At 41.6% G+C, this 19,005-nt stretch overlaps 1 protein-coding gene across 1 annotated transcript in view; it reads right to left on the reverse strand.

The window, feature by feature from the left end:
- dnaaf9 (dynein axonemal assembly factor 9) overlaps positions 1-19,005 on the reverse strand; it is a 253,262-nt gene that overhangs the window by 43,299 nt on the left and 190,958 nt on the right. The window contains exons 27-28 of the mRNA XM_048602079.1: positions 14,927-15,085; positions 7,543-7,668 (exon numbers count right to left, since the gene is read on the reverse strand). Coding sequence (XP_048458036.1) covers positions 7,543-7,668; positions 14,927-15,085 — 285 coding nt within the window. The remainder of the gene's footprint in view (positions 1-7,542; positions 7,669-14,926; positions 15,086-19,005) is intronic.

Genomic DNA, 19,005 nt, shown 5'->3' on the forward strand with positions numbered 1-19,005 from the left:
CCTTCCTGCTCCTCTGATGCTGCTTGGCCTGCTGTGTTCATCCAGCTTTACACCTTGTTATCTCACATTCACTATGTTCATGGCCACTTCGTTCAGGTCTCCAGAAAGAAGATCATCAGGTCCTGGGGATTTGTCGGCTTTCAGTTAAAGATAGGTTGGATTTGGGTATGATTGGCCCAAGGTCAAAGATTTCCGTTATTCACAGTCTGAGTCATGTGAATTATAGTTCTTCTTAGACAGAGTTGGGCCTTGTGCAAGAATCTACGGAACTATATCGATAAAAGCCAAGTTCTTTAGCTATGGAAGGGAATAAAGGGTGAGCATAATGGTATTTTTAATCACTTGTTTTGTTCTGAAAGGGGAAATGATTCTTTAATTGCTAAATGAGAGTGCCTTCCCAAAGAAATACTCAAAAGGATTACTTTTTTAAAAATATGCGACATTGTAAATTTACATCACAAAAGGTTTACAAGACAATGTCAATAATTCTTTCAGAATGCTGGTGCATCGGACCGAAAGAATTTCATAACCTTGAAGAATATCATTCAGTTTTTAAATAGAAAATTCTCACGACAGTCTTGACTATTCATGTGCCTCTATTTTAAAAACACAACTAAAGCTTTTAATTTTCAAAGGCCCAGTGAAAATTATCACCTTTACAACTGTCTTCATGGGGATACAGTAGCATGCCAGTTATGGCATTTGAATAACAACCCAGGTGTTAGGAATTTGAATCAACCATTGTATGTTTAAGAACGAAATTCAGTGAATCTGCTAATTGTGGGCTATTTTAAGAAAAATAATATGATGTTAGCTATTGTATGATTCTAAATATGTGGTTTGCTGCCTCATATATAAAAGATGGCTCTGAATGTCTGACGTCTGAATTTTCATGTCCCATGAAACGGCTCAATACAAAGCAATCTGATGCAGACAGTAAATAGGAGATCCTGCTTTTAGTATTTTCAAACAATCAAATTGAAAAAAAGCACAATTTCACCAAGGTGAACTATTGCATATAGCATGTATACAAGAATATAACTGTCTTTAAAATTAGTTCTTAAAAGCTGCAGTGCTTGAACTACGACAGCACTAGCAACCTGAAATTCTAGTCATACGTAGCCATTTACCATCTCATTTGTGGTTCACAACATTTTCCAATTGGATCACTTTAATATGAGAAAAAGTGTTTTTTTTTAAATCAAAGCTATGCTTTTATTGTGAGGATAAAATGCAAGTTATTATGTTTTACAATATAGTTTTCAATCATTATTTGAACAGGATTCTGGATAATCTAAAATGGAGTACAGCACACAAATTGTGGCTCCAAGCTCTGCTCCTTTTTTGAGGTATTTTCAAAGCTGGAGCTGATTTCCTGGAATTCTAGATGCAGTAATTACTGTTTTATAAGCTGTTGCATTATTTTGGAACTTTCCAAAAAAAGATTGTAACAACAGCACTTTAAAAAGGAGGAAGCGAGACAAAGACAATGGGCCAACTGGGCAGCGAATCAAAACAGAGAAATAAACCTGCACAGCTGTCTGACCCAGCAGAGAACCTGTACAGCTCTCTGACCTAGCAGTGAACTTGCACACCTGACTGCCTCTCCTATTTGACTTCAAGTATCTCTGGACATTGGAGATTGTCTGAGAAAAATAAACAAACAGCAAAATTCACGGTTGACTTTAGAGAAACCTGTGTAGGGAAGCTGCGAAGTGGCTAGTTTTAAACTGTAACATTACTGTTTTTCTTTTGTAAACCTATAATAGTGAGTAGAGTGGGTTCTTCCTTGATGATATGTTTTTATTGAGATTTGTCTTGACTAAACGTTAAAAATATAAAAAACATAGGTACTAAGTTAGCCTGGAGCAGAGTTTTAGAGCAGAAAGATTGCTATTTTCTGAGTCTGTAGATTGTTAAGGTGCAAAGACGCCTTTAGTAGGGTGAAATAACACAGTGTGGAACTGGAGGAACACAGTAGGGCAGGCAGCATCAGAGGAGCAGGGAAGTTGATGTTTCGGGTCGGGACCCTTCTGCAGAAATGTGCTCTTTCTGTCGGATATGGGAGATTAGGGAGAGTTTCCATGTTACTGATGATTACATCTGCAGGAAGTATGTTTGGTTGTGAATCCTAGCGGACCACATTGACAGGTTGGAGTGGCAGTTAGAGGCAATGAGGAATTTACAGGAGCTGGGGGTTGTGATACATGGCAGTTGCAGGAATGGAGATAAACCGAAGATACAGTCAGGTAGATGGATTACCTCCAAGAAAAGCAGGAGGGGGAGGCAGGTCGTGCAGGATTCTCCTGTGGCCAACCATCTCAAACAAGTATGCTGTTTTTGAGAAATGTAGGGGGTGATGGGCTGTCAGGGGAATGTAGAGGATTGCAGAGAGCAGAGCAGTGTACGTGATCTATATGGACTTCAGTAAGACGTTTGACAAGGTTCCTCATGGTAGACTGATTAGCAAGATTAGATCACATGGAATACAGGGAAAACTAGCCATGTGGATACAGAACTGGCTCAAAGGTAGAAGACAGAGGGTGGTAGTGGAGGGTTGCTTTTCAGACTGGAGGCCTGTGACCAGCGATGAACCACAAGGATTAGTTCTGGGTCCACTGCTTTTCGTCATTTATATCAATGATTTGGATGTGAACATAGGATGTATGGTTAGTAATTGTGCAGAAGACACCAAAATTGGAGGTGCAGTTGACAGTGAAGGAGGTTACCTCAGAGCACAATGCAGCAGGCAGTACAGAAAGCAAATAGTATGTTGGCCTTCATTGCAAGCAGTTTCGAGTACAGAAGCATGGATGTGTTGTTGCAGTTATACAGGGCCTTGGTGAGGCCACACCTAGAATATTGTGCGCAGTTTTGGTCTCCTGTTCCGAGGAAAGATGCTCTTATTCTCGAGGGAGTGCAGCAAATGTTTACCAGGCTGATTCCAGGGATGGCGGGTCTGACGTATGAGGAGAGATTGGCCAGGTTGGGATTGTTTTCACTAGAGCTTAAATGAATGAGGGGGAATCTCAGAGACTTATAAAATTCTAACAGGATTGGACAGGGTAGATGCAGGGAGGATGTTCCTGTTGTGGGTGTGTCCAGAACCAGGGGTCACAGTATGAGGATTTGGGGTAGACAATTTAGGATGGATATGAGGAGACATTTCTTCACCCAGAGTGGTGAGCCTGTGGAATTCATAATCACAGGAAGTAGTTGATGCCAAAACATTGAATGTATTCAAGAGGTGACTAGATATAGCACTTGGGGTGAATGGGATCATAGGTTATGGGGAGAAAGCAGGATTAGGCTATTGAGTTGGACAATCAGCCATGATCGTGAAGAGTGGTGGAGCAGGCTGGAAGGGCTGAATGGCCTCCTCCTATCTTCTCTGTTTCTATCGTGATCGGATTAGCCAATAGGCCGAGGAGTGGCAGACAAAGTTTAATTTCGGTTAATGAGAGGTGCTGTATTTTGTAAAGGCAAGTCAGGGCAGGACTTATCCACTTCATGGCAAGGTCCTGGAGATGTTGCTGGACAATCAGACCTTGGAGTGCAGGTTCATAGTTCCTTTAAAGTGGAGGTCCAGGTAGTCAGGATAATGAAGAAAGCGTTTGGTCTGCTGGCCTTTACTGGTCAGTGCATTGAGTATAGGAGTTGGGAGGCCATGTTGCAGCTGTTCAGGACATTGGTTAGGCCACTTTTGGAATACTGCATGCAATTCTGGTCTCCCTGCTAGAGGAAGGATATTGTGAAACTTGAAAGGGTTCAGAAAAGATTTACAAGGATGTTGCCAGGGTTAGAGGGTTTGAGCAATAGGGAGAGGCTGTATCAGCTGGGGCTATTTTCCCTGGAGCGTCGGAGGCTAAGGGGTGACCTTGTAGCGGTTTACAAGATCATGAGGGGCATGAAAAAGGGTGAATAGTCAGGTCTTTTCCCCAGGGTGGGGGGAGTCCAAAACTCGAGGGCATAGGTTTAAAACAAGAGGAGAAAGATTTAAGAAGAACCTGAGAGGCTACTTTTACACGCAGAGGCTGATGCATACGTGGAATGAGCTGCCACAGAAAGTGGCAGAGGCTGGTATAATTACAACATTTAAAAGGCATCTGGATGCGTATATGAATAGGAAGGGTTTAGAAGGATATGGGCAAAATGCTGACGAATAGGACTAGCTTTATTTAGGATATCTGGTCGGCATGGACGAGTTGGACTGAAGGATCTGTTTCCGTGCCGTACGGCCCTGTGACTCTAAAAAACATCATCATGCTCCAAGCCTGTTCAAAGTTCTTTTTTGATTAATTCACAGGATAAGTGGTTCACTGGCTAGGCCAGCATTTAATGCCCATCCCTCAACTACCCAGAAGGCAGTGAAGAGTCAATCACAGTAGTGTGGGTCTGGAGTCACATGTATGCTAAGGATATTTCCTTCCCTAAAAGAACATTACTGAGCAAGTTGGGTTTGTCCTTAAAAGCCAACAATGAATTCGTGGTCATCATTAGACTCTTAATTCCAGATTTTTATTGAATTTAAATTCCAACATCTGCGATAGTGGGATTCAAACCCAAGTGCCCAGAACATTACCTGGGTCTGTGAATTAAGACTAGCAATAATACCATTAGGCCATCACCTTCCCATCATGCTATAGCTGCTATAAAAGTTAACCATGATTAGAAAAAATGCCATGGGTTCAAATATTATAGTTGCAGCCATTATGGATTCTATTGCAACTGACACAAAATTGTGTTGAATGTGCTATTAGATTTTTTGTTACATCACAAAAAAAAGCAAAGAGTTGCCTTAATTATCAATTTGTTTCCTCTTGCGACTCCCAGTAGCTTTAATTTAGATAAATGTTTTAAAAGGGCTTTTTCAGGTTGCTGACCTCTGAATTACACAGCCTAAACATTAAAAGGTTGAAATGCTTTTGCACTCTATTCTTCTATATTTCTACAGCCTAAAATGCCTATATCTTTTTATAACAAACACAGATTTGTTACAGTGCAGGAGGCCACTTGGCTTAGCATGCCTTAGCACTGATTCTATTACCGATTGACAATTTCATGCCTTTTCTCTACTAATACCTAAATAATCAGCCTATGCCTTCTTGAATGCCTCAATTGAATCTGTCTCCACCAGATTTCCAGGCAGTGCGTTCCATATCCTACTACTCACTGTATGAAAGTTTTTTTCTGACATCATCCTTGCTTCTTTTGCATGTCACTATAAGCTGAGTTTTCTTCTACTTCGCCCAAGAACAATTTTTGGTAGACAAAAGAACCAAAGAAATGTGGTTGCTGGAATGGTGGCTCAGTGGTTAGACTGCTGCCTCACAGGACCAGGCACCCTGGTTCGATTCCACCCTCATGCGACTGTCTGTGTGGAGTGTGCACACGGGTGTCTGTGTGGGTTTCTACTGGGTGCTCCAGTTTTCTCCCACAGTGTAAAGATGTGGATTGCCCATGCTAAATTGCCCATTGTGTCCAGGGATGTGTAAGTTAGGTGGGTTAGCCATGGGAAATGCAGGGTTACAGGGAAAGGGTTGGGTCTGGGTGGGATGCTCTGAAAGTTAGTGTGGACAGTTTCCACACTGTAGGGATTCTATGATTCTATTCTATCAAATTGCTGGAAAATCACAGCGGGTCTGGCAGCTTGTGCAGAGAAAGCAGAGTTAATGTTTCAAGTCCAGTGAACCACATTCAGAACTACTGAGATTTTCCAGCATTTTTTGAGATTTTTCTGATTTTGTTTGTAACATAACTTGTGGTTCTCTAGAACTCTATACCTTGCCCTTTCAACTGCATTTCAGACTCTGTTTGCACCAATCTCCTTTTGGCCTTCGAGAGAGAACCGGACCAGTTCTTCAGTTCTGAAGAAGGGTCACTGACCCGAAACGTCAACTCTGATTTTTTCTTCACAGATGCCGCCAGACCTGCTGACCATTTCCAGCAACTTCTGTTTTTGGACCAGTTCTTGGTTAGGGAAGAAAAGGCATCTCATTATTGATAAGCAATTTATCAGTTAACAGAAGCATGGTCAAATGTAGTCTTCTGGATGAGGTGAGAACACATTTTTGCAGATTTATTTCCCTTTTTGTCTTTATGTTGTTTCCTTGGTTTTTTTGGCCATTCCCAGATGATATTTTCCTGGGGATCAGCAATGTTTAACCATGATGCCGTAGGCAACATAAATATGGGGCATGATAAAGCATCAACATTTGCCAATGATAGCAACTTGGGGACCTGTATTGGAATAATCATGTTTACAGGTAAAAATGACCTGGATGAAAATCAGATGAGATGGGACAAGGTCAAAGTAAAGAAATGCTATAGCAGATGAAAATAGGTCATACTGATGTTACAGACTATTGTCAGGAATGCATCTCGATTTCAAATTCAACACCAGGGAAGGGACCAGTGTGCATTTCTTTCACACAGCTATTGAGGAAAAAGGACAGAATTAGTGACTGGGGAACAGAGTTTCTGTCAGATACCAAAAACTGCATTTTCACTCACCCCTATATTTACAGAGTTATAGAGTCATAGAGATGTACAGCACAGAAACAGACCCTTCAGTCCAACTTGTCCATGCCAGATATTCCACATTAATCTAGTCCTATCTGCCAGTATTTGGCCCTTATCCATCTAAACCTTTCCCATTCATATACCCACTCAGATGCCTTTCAAACGTAACTGTACCAGCTTTCACCACCTCCTCTGGCAGCTCATTCCATACATGTACCACCATCTGTGTGAAAAAGGTGCCATTAAAAGGTCCCTTTCAAAACTTTCCACTCTTGTCTGAAACCTCCCCTCTAGTTTCAGATTCCTCTACCCTGGGGAAAAGACTGTGACTAGTCGCCCTATCCATGTCCCTTATGGCTTTATAAACTTCTATTTAACATGAAGCAGTTTCTCATTGAATGTCAAACAGGCAATTTGACAATTTCAACTATGAAAGGTCTGAAAGATAGGCTGGTGAAGTAGACTTGAGTGTTATAAGCAACCATGGTGGAAACAGATTGTGCGCTTTTGAATCATGTTGCCTAGGCATGTATGTGAGGAACAGGAGCGATAAAGGATACATCAAAAGTGACTGTATGAGGACAGGAAGAAATGTACTGATGATGATTGTCTGGTGATGTCTGAACAAGTACAAATGAGAAGACAAACGTAAATTTAGTGCAAATGCCGAAAACCAGAAATCCAAACAAAAAAAATGGTGGAAATACTCAGTAGGTATGGCATTAGCTGTGAGAAAAGAAAGCTCATGCAGCAGCTCAATGACAGATCTCCCAGCACACCGTTTGCTTTTGATAGACTAGTCTCACTTACCCAAAAATCGAGCAGTAAAAATCTACTCACCATAATGCTGCAACTGAAATAAAGCTTACATTTAAGTATAACAGATCCACATATGCAAAATGTTTTTAGATCAATACGTAATGCATTTCAAGTGGATGTTTAGCATCAATTTGTTAAAGGTGAGTAAGAGCGTAAATTTCAGAAGAGATTTACAGTACTAAGCTAGCATTTTAATGGCACCTGTGTTCCATGGTTGAGCACTGTGGGTCAATACAAGCAGTGATAGCACCAATGACGAATGCAGACTGAACTTCAGAGTCGGGATGCATCTGGATAGCCTGCACAACATCAATAACGTCTGTGTACCTATGAAAAATAAAAGGTGCATGTACGAATTGAAAATTAGTAACAAGACCAGCAACAATATCCAAGTCTAGTGTGAGAAGTTGAAGGGTCTGAGAAAAGGCTGAACCAGTCTCATACATTTACCACCAGGAACAAAAACAGAAGTTGCTGGAAAGGCTCAGCAGGACTGGCAGCATCTGTGAAAAAAAAAATCACAGTTAACATTTAGGGTCTGGTGACCCTTCCTCAGAATACTGAGAAACTTCTGTTTTATTCCAGATTTATGCATCTGTAGTTCTTTCCCTTTTTATTTAGTATTTACCACCAGGAGTTGCTTAGTAGATACTTTTAACTTGAACAATTGTAAAATTTAACTGAGGCAAGGGCCTTGTGGGACAGTTGTAATGTCCCTATCCCTGGGCCAGGAGGTTCAAGTTCAGCTCCTGGTGGTATATAATTACATTTCTGAAAGGTTGATTAGAACTAATTACAATCTAATTGAGATAACAAGGTGTAGAGCTGGATGAACACAGCAGGCCAAGCAGCATCAGAGGAGCAGGAAAGCTGACCTTTCGGGCCTAGATCTTTCTTCAGAAAATTGAAGTACTTTTCTCCAAAAACCATTTGATCATGCTCTCAAATAGGTTAGAGGTACTTCAAATACCTTTGGATGTTTCAAACTGTTGAATCATAAATCAAGTCAATGGCGTTAAGCTTGATGGAAGAATTCAGATACATATATATAAAAGAAAATAAAAACAATACTCAAATACAGCACACAGCACTGAAATACTCAGTAGGTATGGCATTAGCTGTGAGAAAAGAAAGTGCATGCATCAGTTCAATGACAGATCTCTCAGCACAACATTTGCTTTTGATAGACTAGCCTCACTTATCCAAAATCAAATCATAAAAATCTATCCACCATAACGTTACAACTGAAATAGAGCTTACATTTAAGTATGTTTCAGAGATATTAGGAACTGCAGATGCTGGAGAATCTGAGAAAACAAGGTGTGAAGCTGGATGAACACAGCAGGCCAAGCAGCATCAGGGGAGCAGGAAAGCTGACGTTTCAGGTCTGGACCTTTCTTCAGAAATGGTGTAGGGGAAGGGGATTCTGAAATAAATAGGGAGAGCAGGGGAGGTGGATACAAGATGGATAAAGAAGATAGGTGGAGAGGAGACAGACAGGTCAAAGAGGCGGGGCTGGAGCCAGTAAAGGTGAGTGTAGGTGTGGAGTTAGGGGGGGGATAGGTCAGTCCAGGGAGGACGGACAGGTCAAGGGGGCGGGGCTTGAGGTGGGAGGAAGGACAGGTTAGGGACGCAGGGACATCGGGGGAGCCTCATTTCGCTTGGGAACCCTGCAGCCCAATGGTATCGATGTGGACTTGTCAAGCTTCAAAATCTCCCCTCTCCCGATCACATCCCAAAACCAGCCCAGCTTGTCCCGGCCTCCCTAACTTGTCCTTCCTCCCACCTATCCCCTCCTCAAGCTCCACCTCCATCTCCTACCTACCAGCCTCATCCCACCCCCTTGACCTGTCCGTCCTCCCTGGACTGACCTACCCTCCCAACTCCCCACCTACACTCACCTTTACTGGCTCCACCCCCGCCTCTTTGACCTGTATCTCCTCTCCACCTATCTTCTCCTTTATCCATCTTCTATCCATCTCCCCCTCTCTCCCTATTTATTTCAGAATCCCCTACCCCTCTCCCATTTCTAAAGAAGGGTCTAGACCTGAAACGTCAGCTTTCCTGCTCCTCGGCCTGCTGTGTTCATCCAGCTCTACACACTTTGTTACCTTACATTTAAGTATAACTGCTTCAGTGTCTGAGGAGTCAAGAATGGAGCTGAACATTATGCAATCATTGGCGAACATCCCCACTTCTCACCCTATAGAGGGGGGGTAAGTTCACTGATGAAGCAGCTGAAGATGCTTGGGCCTAGAACACTACCCTGAGGAACTCCTACACAGATGTCCTGAAGCTGAGATGACTGACTTCCAACAACCACAACCATCTTCCTATGTGTCAGGTATGACTCCAACTCCCCTTCTCTAGTAGGGCCATCTATATATTGATTGAGAAAGTTCTCTTGAACACACTTAAAAGTCCTCCCCATCCAAGCCCTTAACACTATGGCACTCCCAGTTTGTGTTTGGGAAGTTAAAATCCCCGACTATTACACCCTATTATTCTTACAGCTATCAGCAATTTCCCTACATATTTGCTCCACAATTTCCTGCTAACTGTTGGAGGAGAGAGTGGGGGGCTATAGCATAATCCCATCAAAGCGATCACCCCCTTCTTATTTCCCACTGTCACCCGTATAGCTTCACTGGATGATCCCCCAGGAATCACCTAACCATTGCAGTGATGTGTTCCCTCATCAAAAACACCACTCACCCACTCTCTTACGTCCCTTTCTATCCTTCATATTGAATCTATAGCCCAGAACATTGAGCTGTCAGTCTTGTCCCTCCCTTAGCCATAGCTATGATATCCCACTCCCATGACCAGAGTTCCTTACCTGTCAGGCCTCTTACATTGACATAAATACGGTTTAATTCATCAGACTTCCCTTGTTCTCCGCCATGCTCTTGCCTGCCTTGTCTATTTAACTTATTGTCTTCAATTTCTGTACCAGCCTCAATCTTCTCTGCTGTCTCACTACTACTTAGTCAGGTCCCAACACCACCCCCCACCCCCAGCCGGATTAGTTTAAACCCTCCTGAGTAGCTACAGTTAATCTCCCCGCCAGGATGTTGGTCCCATCCAGTTCAGGTGCAACCTGTCCCTCTTGTACAAGTCACAGGAGATGATTCCACTACCTGCCTACCTCTCCTGGCCAGCACCCATCTACCTGACTGTACCTGCAGTGTCTCTATCTATCACGCTGGCCAGTCTATCAATCACACTGGCCTGCCCCTTCATAATGTACAGCCCATGTTATCTTTCATTCTTTTGCCATTTATTTTACATCAATATCTCAGTCCTTCAACCAATCACCAATGGGGAACAATTCTCCCTGTTTCCTTTTTCCAGGTGACTACCTTTTGAATATCCCTTCAAATGTCCTTTCAATTAATCTGTAAACAAGTTTCTCCTCTCTGAAATCATGCTCAAATCTTTTCTGCATCCTCTCGTAACACTTCCACAAAATTCCTGACATGTACATCCAGATATTTCAGTTGAGGCCCAACCAACGTTTTGTCAAAGTTTACCATAACTTGGCATATTAAGTGCTTTCTCAACTTCCTTGATCACCTTCAATTAAAATTCATCGACAAAATGTCCACCTACATCCTCTTGAATTGCATCAGTTTCTTTTTCACAGTTCACAATACTACCAAGCTCAGTGTTATCTCCAAATTTTGAAGTTACACCTTGCAAACAAATTGAGGTCATTCATACAGATTAATAAAAGTAGAGGTTCTGGTTTGGAGGCCTGGGAATCCCCACGTATAACCTCCATCCAGTCAGAAAAAAACATTTACTGCCATTCTTCATATCCATGCAGCCACTACCCATTTAATTTTGTAGGATTTAACTGTGCTGACAAACTTGTTATGTGGCACTTCAAACATCTTTTGGAAGCCCACATTAACCAGATTTAACAATCACATTACACTCATCAAAATGCTTAACCAAGTTAGTTAAGCATGACGGTGGCACATATATCTCTGGCATTAAGACTAGTTATCCTGTTGTAAGACTACTAAACTTCTTGCTTTAAAATCAAAAGCATCCTCTTGAGCAAGGACTGGGGCCTGCATTCAGGTGGCCGAGGTATACCACCGTGTGAGGGAGTGCTTTGGAGTTCTATCATTCTAAACAATCCCCTCCCCAAAGTTTGCCTGGAAAAAAAAAATCCATCTTCAAAACACAAACCTACATCATGAAAATATCAATAAGTGATTTTAAAAGCACTTTTTCTTGACAATTACTCTCAGGATGGCCTTCATCAATCTGACCAAAGTTTTTGACACAGTCAATGGGAAAGTACCTTGGAAAGTCCTGTCAAAGGTCAGCTTCCAGAGAAATTCATCAACATTTTCCATCTCCTCCACAACATTATGTCAGAAACAGTCCTCACAGAGTAAAATGGCAAAATCCTTTCAGGCCAAGCAGGGATACATGATCGTCCCCACCCTTTTCCCTGTCTTCATCACCACCATTCTTCAAATTGTCAAGAACAAGTTTCGCAGTGGTGTAGATTTTGTCTTCAGGACTGGCGAAAAATTTTGAATCTCAAATGTTTGAAAACCAAGAAGAAAATGACACTGACTTCATCACCTGTGAAACTTCAGTATATGGAAGCTAACATCATCTCTGTGCTCTCGAAAGTGAATCTTCCAAGCCTTGCTTTTGGCAGAAGCATACTCAAGAATTGGTCTCAGCCTCAAACTCAAGACAATTCAAATCCTTTACCAACCTTACCCAGCTCAATTTCTGGTCCTTCCCTCAATCAAGTTCAAAAGAGAAATTCTCCCAAACGTGGAACATTTTTCCTACCTGGGAACCTACCTCTCATCCAAAGCTGAGATCGATTCAAAGATTCAGCTTCGCGTTCAATCTGTCAGTACGACCTTCAGACGCCTAACAATAACAGTCTTTGATAACTTGATACCAAGATCTTTGTGTATAAGACATTCATCTTTCTGACTCTTTTATACGGCTCTGAAACGTGGACAACATATAGATACCACCTCAAGACCCTTGAGAAGTACCATCATCTCTGTCTGAGATGGATTCTCCGCATCTGCTGGAAGGACAGGCGTACTAACATCAGCATCCTTGAAGCAGCCAACAGCACTAGCATCTAGGCCATGGTCATCCGTAACCAACTCCACTCGACCTGTCACATGTTTAGGATGCCCGAGTTGATTGCCAAGGTAAATTATCTTCACCCAGTTCAAGGAAGATACTTCACCGACTCTCTGAAGGGTTCCCTAACGAAACGCAATGTAGATGTCAATGTGTGGGAGATGTTTGTTCAGAAGAAACCAACTTGGATCTCCTGAACGAAGGGCCACAATTCTTTGAAAACATCTATTAGCAACAGTAAATACGGAAAAGGAGCCGAAGAAAGGAACACCAGCTACTTCAAGGCCAAAAACCAACTCCACCTCCCAGAAACACCTGCTAAATGCGTGGTTGGAGATGTGGCTTTAGGATTGTCCCATCAGACATCCGAGGACCTTCAAAACCCATGCCAGTGCTGCAGAATTCCCTAGGTAGATAATTATACTTGTTAGCAAGTGATTGCAGATGATTTGTAGCATACTTGAACAGTTTTGTTAGGCTTCAACAACTTGCTACAGTATTGACCCATATCTTTTAGCATCTTACCCAAATCATCATCATCAGTATATGAAGCAATGAGCATTTGAAAAAGATTTAGAGTTCAATACTGTTTTCATCTGGATGCTCTGGATTTGGAACCTTAACGGACTTTTCTTCCATTGCCACTGGATCTTCCAGCCAACACAGCTAACTTGGCACAGAAGTGATAAGTGAACTGAACATAGTCTTACTTTGCACAACTCAGCTAAGTATGCAAACTCCAGTCAATTAGAAGAGCAAGTCTTTTGGATTATTTTTCTAAGAACACCGACGTAAAGAAACCTTGTCCACCGCGCTGTTGAGAGAAAGAGTTCAGCTTAGCATTTGGGATACTACAGTCAGTCAGCCTCTGAATTTATGACTGTTTCTTTCATGGTTTAATGGAAGGGGTGTAGGCATGAAACTCAGGTCAGTCTCGAGTTAAGTAAGCTATAAGCTAGTCTTATGTTCCATAGCCCGAGTTCTCAAGTAAATAACAGATACACTAGAAAATGATCATTCCTCATAAACCCAAAATGCAATAAACTTCAGGGAAGGGTAAGGTTTAATCTACACTGTTTGATACTAGAACTACTTTACTCTTTAAAAAAAACGGTGAATCTTAGTTCAAGTAATTAGACGTAGTTCATAACCCAGAACTATTAGCTTTTACCATTTTTGTTGACACTTCTAAGCCCAAGGAAAGCTTGTCAACATTCAGGGAAATATTTCGGAATACTCAAAATAAGTATGTTGTACTCTCAAGTAAAATTTTGAATAGTGACCCACTGTCTCATTGTATTCCAGAAGGCATTTGATGAGGTGCCTGTATACTGTAGAAAATAAAAGCTCATGGTATAGGGGGTAACACATTTGCATGGGCAGAAGATCAGTTGACCGTCAAAAAAACACAGAATGCATGAATGGGCCTTTCTGTCTGATTGGTTGGATGTGATGAGTGTACTCCTGAAGAGGTCGGTGTTAGCAGCCTCAATGTTTTACAATTTATGTCAATGCCCTCAAGTTGACAGTCGGAGTTTGTTCTGCCTCGTCGTTACCAATTGAAAAAATTCCAAATATTTCAACATGTTTGAAAAATTTGAAAAGCCAAAAGGTGGTTCAATGGTTCAGTGGTTCAAAATAAGAGGGTGACATTTTTGCACAGTTGGGCCAAATCTGGAGGTCTTTTGTTAAAAAAAAAAAAAAAAAAAATTGGGGATCCAGATATGGAGGCAAACTCACATTTTCATTAGAGCCCACTTGTACCAGCTGGGGGTGGGGTGGGGCTTAAATCCTGAATTTAACACATCCCTTTCAAACTTATAACATCTAAGTCAATGACATATTTTAAAAAAAAAGCCTCCAGATTTGGCCCGGCTCTGCAAAAATGTGGTCCTCTTATTTTGAGCCACTGAACTACCTTTGGCTTTTAAATTTGGCAAACATGTTGATGTATATGGAATTTTTTCAATTGGTAATAATGAGGCAGATCAAAATCTGACTGTGAACTTGAGGGCAACTTTTAACATTAATATTGAGCATGGATGCTGGATCAATTGTTAATTTTAAAGGTAAACTGGATAAACTGTTAAGCAGAGGTATGAAGGGATATGGCCAAAGGCAGATTTATGGAGTTAAGCTACAAATCAACCATGATCTCAGTGAATCGTCAAACAGGCTTAAGGCGCTGAAAGGACTGTTCCTATTATATAACATGGAATAGGCAAAAAGAAGCATGGAACAGGAGTTTGTGTGGTTGGGAAAGGCAAGATGGAGATCTACGTCATTCACTAATCAGACAGGTGAATGGGAAACTTGTCTTGCATTACTTAATATACTTGAGCCAGCATAAAGGTGTGTTACAAATCACATTCTGATGACTCCCACACTCTGACCTGGTGCGTGCAGCTTCCATGTAAAGTAGACTTTAGCTATGCTGAATTACACTCACCCTGGTGTCACAATCAGCAGCCTCACTTTCTTTCTAGAGTATACAGATTGACGAACAGTCCGATTCTGTTGTGCTTCAAGAATACTCGAAAGAAAGCGATGGATTTGGCCAACATTGAACAGCTCACAATTATCAGGCATCTGACGGTAAACCGACCACCTTTAAATGAAACAAAACCATAATTAGTTACAAGATTGATTAAAAAACACTTCAGATTTGCTTTCGTCAGACAAGTATTGTATACTTAAGCCATGCTGCTATTGAAACAAAATATTGAAAATACTTAGCAGATCTAGCATTTGTGAAAAGAGAAACTGGGTTAACAGTTCAGGTCAACGACTCTGTTTCCAGCTCACAAATGGTGTTAGACCAGCGTACAGTACCCGACAGTGTTTTCCTTCTGTATGTGGCAACTAACTTGCTCATTAAAGTTTGAGAAGATTTGTAGCTCGGGTTGTGGAGGTGGTTGTAGACATGCTCGCCAAGCCAGTGGATTTGGCTACAAAAGTTTCATCACCCTGCTAGGTAACATTGTCAGTGCGCCTCTGGTGAAGCTTCGGTGTTCTGTCCGCAGTGGTTTGTACACAGGGTCTAATTCAATGTCACTACACATGGACAACGAGGGACACAAATTTGACTGGGACAACACATCAATAATCGCACAAGCCAAACAGAGACATGCCAGGGAATTCCTGGAGGTCTGGTATTCCAAACTGAACTCCACCAACAAACACATTGGATTAGACTCTGTGTGCAAACCACTGAGAAACCAAACCGGAAATAATACCAACCAGCCCAGCAAACTGAGGCATATAAATAACAAAGCAGGACAGAACACCGAAGCTTCACCGGAGGCGCACTGACGATGTTACCTAGCAGGGTGATGAAACATTTGCAACCAAATCCACTGGCTTGACAAACAAGACTACAACCTCAACTTGTTCATTATACATGTTTAACACTGATATTTTAGAACTGAATGATAAATTTGCATTCCATCCTCACAAAATGTGAAGCCATAATCTGGAGTCCAGGCATCTGTAAAGATGAGCATATCGTTTAAAGATTGGAGTGGAAGAATTATTCAGTTTCAGGTCCTCTCTCTACCATCCTTGTTCTGTAGCTCACCAGAACACTGATCTTACCATGGTTCCAATACCCCATGAATTGTAAACCAAATAGCAAGGGGAAGGCATCATGTGGGAGATGTGGCAATTTGGGTAGCAAATGTGGAACAAAGAGATGGAGCGTACAAACTGAAGACAGGACAAGTCCAGAGATTGCAAAACTAAAAAAAAAAAACTTGCTAAAAAGCACTGATACTTTTATTCCGTCCATATTTAAAAAATTATGTGTAACCTTATGGCCGTTACAGGTTGCAGGGTGACCAAGTCTAAGATGTGAACATGGAAGAGTGTTTGACATGCTGAAAAAGTAGGAAACTAGGACAAGGATGGTGAGGTAATTCAGTAGACTAAAAGCATCACTAGTACCGTAGTGAGTTAGGAATTTACCTTCAAAGCGCAAAATGTAAGACTGATTTGAACAGAGACAAGCAATAAGAAAGACAAGGATAACTTCAGGGAGCAACTTACAGGCCTTTTAACTGTAGTCACATTAAGACAGCGCATACAGGAAGAAATAAATAGGGTGTGTTACAAAAGTACCACAAGAATAATGAGATTTGAATCTACATAGAGATTGGACAAATCAAATTGGAAAAGGTGGCCTGGAAAATGAGTCCTAGCGTGTAAGGAGTTCTGTGGAGTAGCATGCTCCACAGCTAATCAAGGTGGTGGCTATTCCAGGCCAGGTAATGAGCAATGAGACAGGATTAAACAACAACCTCTAGGGAGAAATTGCAATGTGAAAGTGATCATAAGAATGAAATTTCACATTCAGTTTGAGAAGAGGAGGTGTGGTCTAAAGCTGGTGTTTTATGTTTCAATTAAAATAACAGCATAGGGGCAAAGCTATCTCAAGGGAACCAGAAACTGGGTTAGAATTTACAACAGCAGAGAAGCTGTGGTAGTATTTTAAGGAGATGTTTAACAACTGGCAGCAAACATTTATCCCAATGAGATAGACTATTGAAAAGGAAGCATCATCTGTAGTTGAACAGAATGTTAAAGACAGTATCAAACTGAACTGTAACATTCGTCCCACGCAAATTCCAGGCAGTGACCATCTCACCACTGTCCCTTGACATTCAATGGTGTTACCGTCACTGAAACCCCACCTTCAACATCCTTGGGTTACTATTGACCAGAAACTCAACTGGACTCACCACATAAACACAGCAGCCACAAGAGCAGGTCAGAGGTGAAGAATACTGTGGCAAGTAATTCACCACCTGACTCCCCAAAGCCTGTCCACCATCTACAAGGCACAGTAGAATCTTAGAATCCTTGGTGTGGAAACACGCTATATAAGTCCACATCAACTCTCCGAAGAGCATCACACCCATACGCACCCCACTATCCACTATCCTATCCCTGTAACCTTCGATTTCCCACGGCTAATCCACCTAAACTACACATTTCTGAACTATATGGGCAATTTAGCACAGCCAACTCAGCTAACCTGCACACCTTTGGACGGTGGGAGGAAACTGGAGCACCCAAAGAAAACCCACGCAGACATGAGTACAAGGTGCAAACTCCACAAAGTTGCCCAAGGCTGGAATTGAACTCGGGTCCCTGGTGCTATAAGGCAGCAGTGCTAACCACTGAGCCATGCATCGTCAGGCGTGTGATGGAATAGTTGCCATTTGCCTGGATGGGTGCAGCTCCAACAACACTCAAGAAGCTTGACAATGTCAAGACAAAGCAGCCCGCTTGTTTGGCATCACATCTAAAAGCATTCACTCCCTGCACCACCATCACTCAATAGCAGCAGTGTATACTATCTACTACATACACAGCAGAAATTCACCAGAGATCCTCAGACAGAACCTTCCAAACCAGTGACCACTTCCATCTAGGAGGACAAGGGTAGCATACACTTGGGAACACCACCAACTTCAAGTTCCCCTCCAAGCTACTCACCATACCAATTTGGAAATAGATCACTACTCCTTCATTGTTGCTGGGTCAAAATCCTGACATTCCCTCCCTAAAGGCATTATGGGTCAACCTACATCACATGGACAGCAACAGTTCAAGAGGGCAACTCACCACCATCTTCAAGGGCAACTAGGGACAGGCAATAAGTGCTGGCCAGCAGTGATGCCTACGTTCCATAAAGGAATAAAAAGACTGCACAAAATCTTCAAAGGTAAGTCACAAATTACTGGTTCTTAAAATCTAACCAAATCATGACTAAACAAAAGGGAGAAAATTGAGTATGAGAAAATTTTACCTTATAATATAAAAACAGATAATAAGAGGTTTGACAATTATTTACATAGAACCAATGAAAGTTAGCATTGATCCTCGGTGTTGTGTGTTGGGGAATGGATCATAGAAGGATAGAAATTGGTGTAGGCATTCAACAGTTCTTGTGTGTCTATCCTTACTGTAGAAGACTTGGAACATTTCCCAATGGTATTTGAAAATCAAGAGATGAACAAGAGGGAGGAACTCATTTAATATCATCAGGAAAATGTCCTGAGCAAAATATCAGACCTAAAGCCTGACAAGTCCCAAATGACCTGTATTCCTAGAGTCTTAAAGTGGTAGCTGTCAAGATAGAAGATGCACTAGCTGTATTTCTCTAGAATTCCTTAGGTTATGCAAGTTCCTGGCTGATTGAAAAAATATGTAACACAATTACAATAGGAAGGAGGGAGAAAAAACAAGAAACTAGAGATTAGTTTGCTAAATATTTATCACAGGGATATTACTGGAATTTAGGAGATTACAGCAGGATACTTTAAAGAAAATTAGATTAAGCAGATCTGGCAGCATCTGTGGAGAAAAATCAGAGTTAATGATTTGGATTCAGTGACCCTACTTCAGAAGTAGGTTCTGAAGAAGGATCATTGGACCTGAAACATTAACTGATTTTTCTCCACAGATGCTGCCAGATCTGCTCATTTCTTCCAGTAATTTCTGCTTTTGTTTCTGATTTCCAGCATC

Source organism: Rhincodon typus, chromosome 1 (assembly GCF_021869965.1).
Source record: "Rhincodon typus isolate 14 chromosome 1, sRhiTyp1.1, whole genome shotgun sequence".
In the NCBI taxonomy this organism is placed as follows: domain Eukaryota; kingdom Metazoa; phylum Chordata; class Chondrichthyes; order Orectolobiformes; family Rhincodontidae; genus Rhincodon; species Rhincodon typus.